The sequence below is a fragment of the Sinocyclocheilus anshuiensis genome, unplaced genomic scaffold (assembly GCF_001515605.1).
Source record: "Sinocyclocheilus anshuiensis isolate Anshui unplaced genomic scaffold, SAMN03320099.WGS_v1.1 scaffold1346, whole genome shotgun sequence".
In the NCBI taxonomy this organism is placed as follows: Eukaryota; Metazoa; Chordata; class Actinopteri; order Cypriniformes; family Cyprinidae; genus Sinocyclocheilus; species Sinocyclocheilus anshuiensis.
The window spans coordinates 236,520-239,408 of record NW_015555726.1 but is presented as its reverse complement, the minus strand read 5'-3'; the positions used below and the strand labels follow the sequence as shown (position 1 = coordinate 239,408).

Genomic DNA, 2,889 nt, shown 5'->3' with positions numbered 1-2,889 from the left:
AAAATTAGCCTATGTCAAAAACCCTTCACGGCATTGTCATTCTCTGTGCTTTAAATATTTTTTTTCTTGCTTATCCGAACAAATTGTCCGATCTGTGACTAAAAAAACACACAATATAATGCGTTGAACCACTAGGCTATATAATGCTATTATAATAGCTACTATATAATAGCCTAATATATATATATATATACATATACAGTATATATACTGTGTATTTTGTGTACGTAGCGGGCAGCCGTGGGACTAGCCAGGATCCGCAGCTGTTCTACATTGGCAGCGGATGTGAAACCTACTGTGAAGAATTTAATCCCTTGGTTCTTGGCATCAGCTAAAGGAGAGAAGATATCTGGATTCTTGGGATGCGACTCGCCGTCGTACAGCAGAATGGCCACCTTCACGGTGCCAGGGCCAGACTCCTCCAGATAGATGCGTGTAAGGTTGGTGATGGCGTAGGTGGTGTAGGTACCGTGCCCTATGTATGGCATGGGGGCGATGCGGTCCTGGAAGGTGGGGACGCCCCTCCAATCTTTGAAGGACTGTTCAGTGATCACATGACTGCTGTACTGAAGGAGAGCAGTTCTAAAGTTCAAGCCCTGTCCGGTTTGGAGTCGGATGTTCTGGATCCGGTCAACGAGATCAGTAACGAAACGCTTCTCTTGGGCATGGTTGTCTTTGGCGCTTTCTGAACTGTCCACCAAAAATGCCAGTTCCAAATTACAGTCCTCATCTGAAAGATGGAAAAATTACAAAAAAGTACTAAACATTAACCTAAAAATATAAATGTTGTTATTTAGACACAACACGTCAGATTTTGATGTCAATAACATTTTCAGACAACTTTGTTTCTTGTGTGCATTGTGACCAAATATTGATATCAAACTTGACTCCTGGTGTCATGCAGATTTGAGTTTTATGGTGTTTCATGATGTTTTTGTCTTTTTTGTCAATCAATCAATTAATCAATCAATCAATCAAAACAAAATACCAATGTTATTATTGTTAACAAAAACTGAAACCATCATTACTTGAAATAAAACAAATAACTTAAAATAAAATATAAAAAATTCTAACTTATTTTCATTCAGCAAGTGGACTAGCCAACATTGCATTTTTGTAACTAAATGTAACTAAACTAAAACTACTTCTTAATAAAAACTACAGTATATAGGCATATAAAAAAACTAATAAAAATGATAAAAACATAAAATTACTCAAATTAAAATGAAAAACTGCAATAGTATATCTGCAATAGTATAAAGTAACACTGCAGCACATGGGTTTGGGACAACATGAAGGTGAGTAAATGTTTAGTATACATTTTTTTTGGGTGAATTATTTCTTTAAGTGAGACTTGGAATAACAAAGTGACAAAAATGCTGACTTGTGATAACATATAATGCAATGTGTTTTGACACAAAAGGACAGCCATTGACTCCTATTTGACTTGAATCTTTTGATAAATGCTTAGGTAATACATAAATAACGTAAAGTGCCAAAAACAAATGTAAAGGTAAAAGCAAATGTGAACCAGCTGAAATGACCCCAGTCTCCAGTAAATCACATTTCTGATTAATAAGAAACATGTCAAAGAAGAAATTTGCCCCAGGACAGTGAGCAGGGTTTAAATCAAATTCAGAAGCCCTGGAGAGCAGAGCAGACCGTAAGGCGGCAAACTTCACATATGAACTTTTCTTGCTCCTGAGAAGTATTTAAATCAGTTTCCTTTGTTAATTTCATTTCTTAATCAACCACACCCTGCCGATGCATGAATTAAATCTGTTGTGATTATCTCACACCACCTGCACCAAAAACTTGCATAAACTGGTGTTTAGTTGAAACCAAATGTCTGAATTGAAAGCAAATACAGTATTTTCCAAGCCACCTGCTCATTATATTCTTGTGTTGAACAGCAATAAATATTTACCATTGTTTTTCGGGATGACATTAGAGGTGATTGGTTTATTTTTGTTTCTTCCATTTCTCTTGTCTTCTACATTATCATCATCATCATCATCATCAAGATCGTCCAGCTGAGCCAAAACAACCTGCACTCCCAACAGCAAAACCAGCCAGTTTACACACAGCCGTATCATCACTACAGTAGGAGAGAGACAAACAAATGCCAACACAGTATTAAGAACATATTCTCAAATGCATCACATGCACTGCCTCATTCAAAGTGTGCAATCAGTGTCTGCTTATTTAATTTCCACCCTAAATACTCAAAACTTAACATTAACATAATTTCATATTTCAAAAGTTTAATAGCAAAAAAGTTAATCTCATTATTGTATTTTCACTCATTTATCTGAACTATTCTAATATATTACTGAATTATAAATTGCAAATGCAAGCAAAATGTGCACTTACTGTGTGAAGCAGCTCTAATTTCAGTACAGTACTGTTATGAGTCCAACCAAAAATCAGCAGCTGAATGATGAAGATGAACAGCTCATTACGGAGTTCACAACCTTTTCTCTGCCTGAGATCCACATGCAATAAAAAGATGCCATACAGAATGACTGAGAATCACTGGATATGTGTGAAGACTGCTTGGGTTTGCTGTAAAAGACAAGAAATGTAATACTGTGCATCAGCTCCATTCATGTGAATCATCTGCCGCCATCCAGAGGAACACTAATATCCAGAGCTCCTCCTGTGAACCCACCCATTTTTACATTTGCTGCATAATTTATAAGACGCATGGCTGTGCATAAATGTAACAAAGAATGTAATCATTTTCAAAGCAAGTGCAGTTATAATATTTTCATTTTCAATCAATATATTGCAATTTATAACATTTAACATTTTAATGCACCTTAAAATGTTCATTAATTACTGATCCGTTAAGCATTATTTTATTTTTGTTTTGATGAAAGTTATAAA

The 2,889-nt window shown here is 35.5% G+C and overlaps 1 protein-coding gene across 1 annotated transcript in view; it reads right to left on the bottom strand.

Annotated features, from left to right (window-relative positions):
• Positions 1-2,109, bottom strand: part of LOC107672681 (collagen alpha-1(XXVIII) chain-like) — a 32,361-nt gene extending 30,252 nt beyond the window's left edge. The window contains exons 1-2 of the mRNA XM_016465986.1: positions 1,928-2,109; positions 273-730 (exon numbers count right to left, since the gene is read on the bottom strand). Coding sequence (XP_016321472.1) covers positions 273-730; positions 1,928-2,096 — 627 coding nt within the window. The 5' untranslated portion in view covers positions 2,097-2,109. The remainder of the gene's footprint in view (positions 1-272; positions 731-1,927) is intronic.
• Positions 2,110-2,889: the final 780 nt, after the last annotated feature.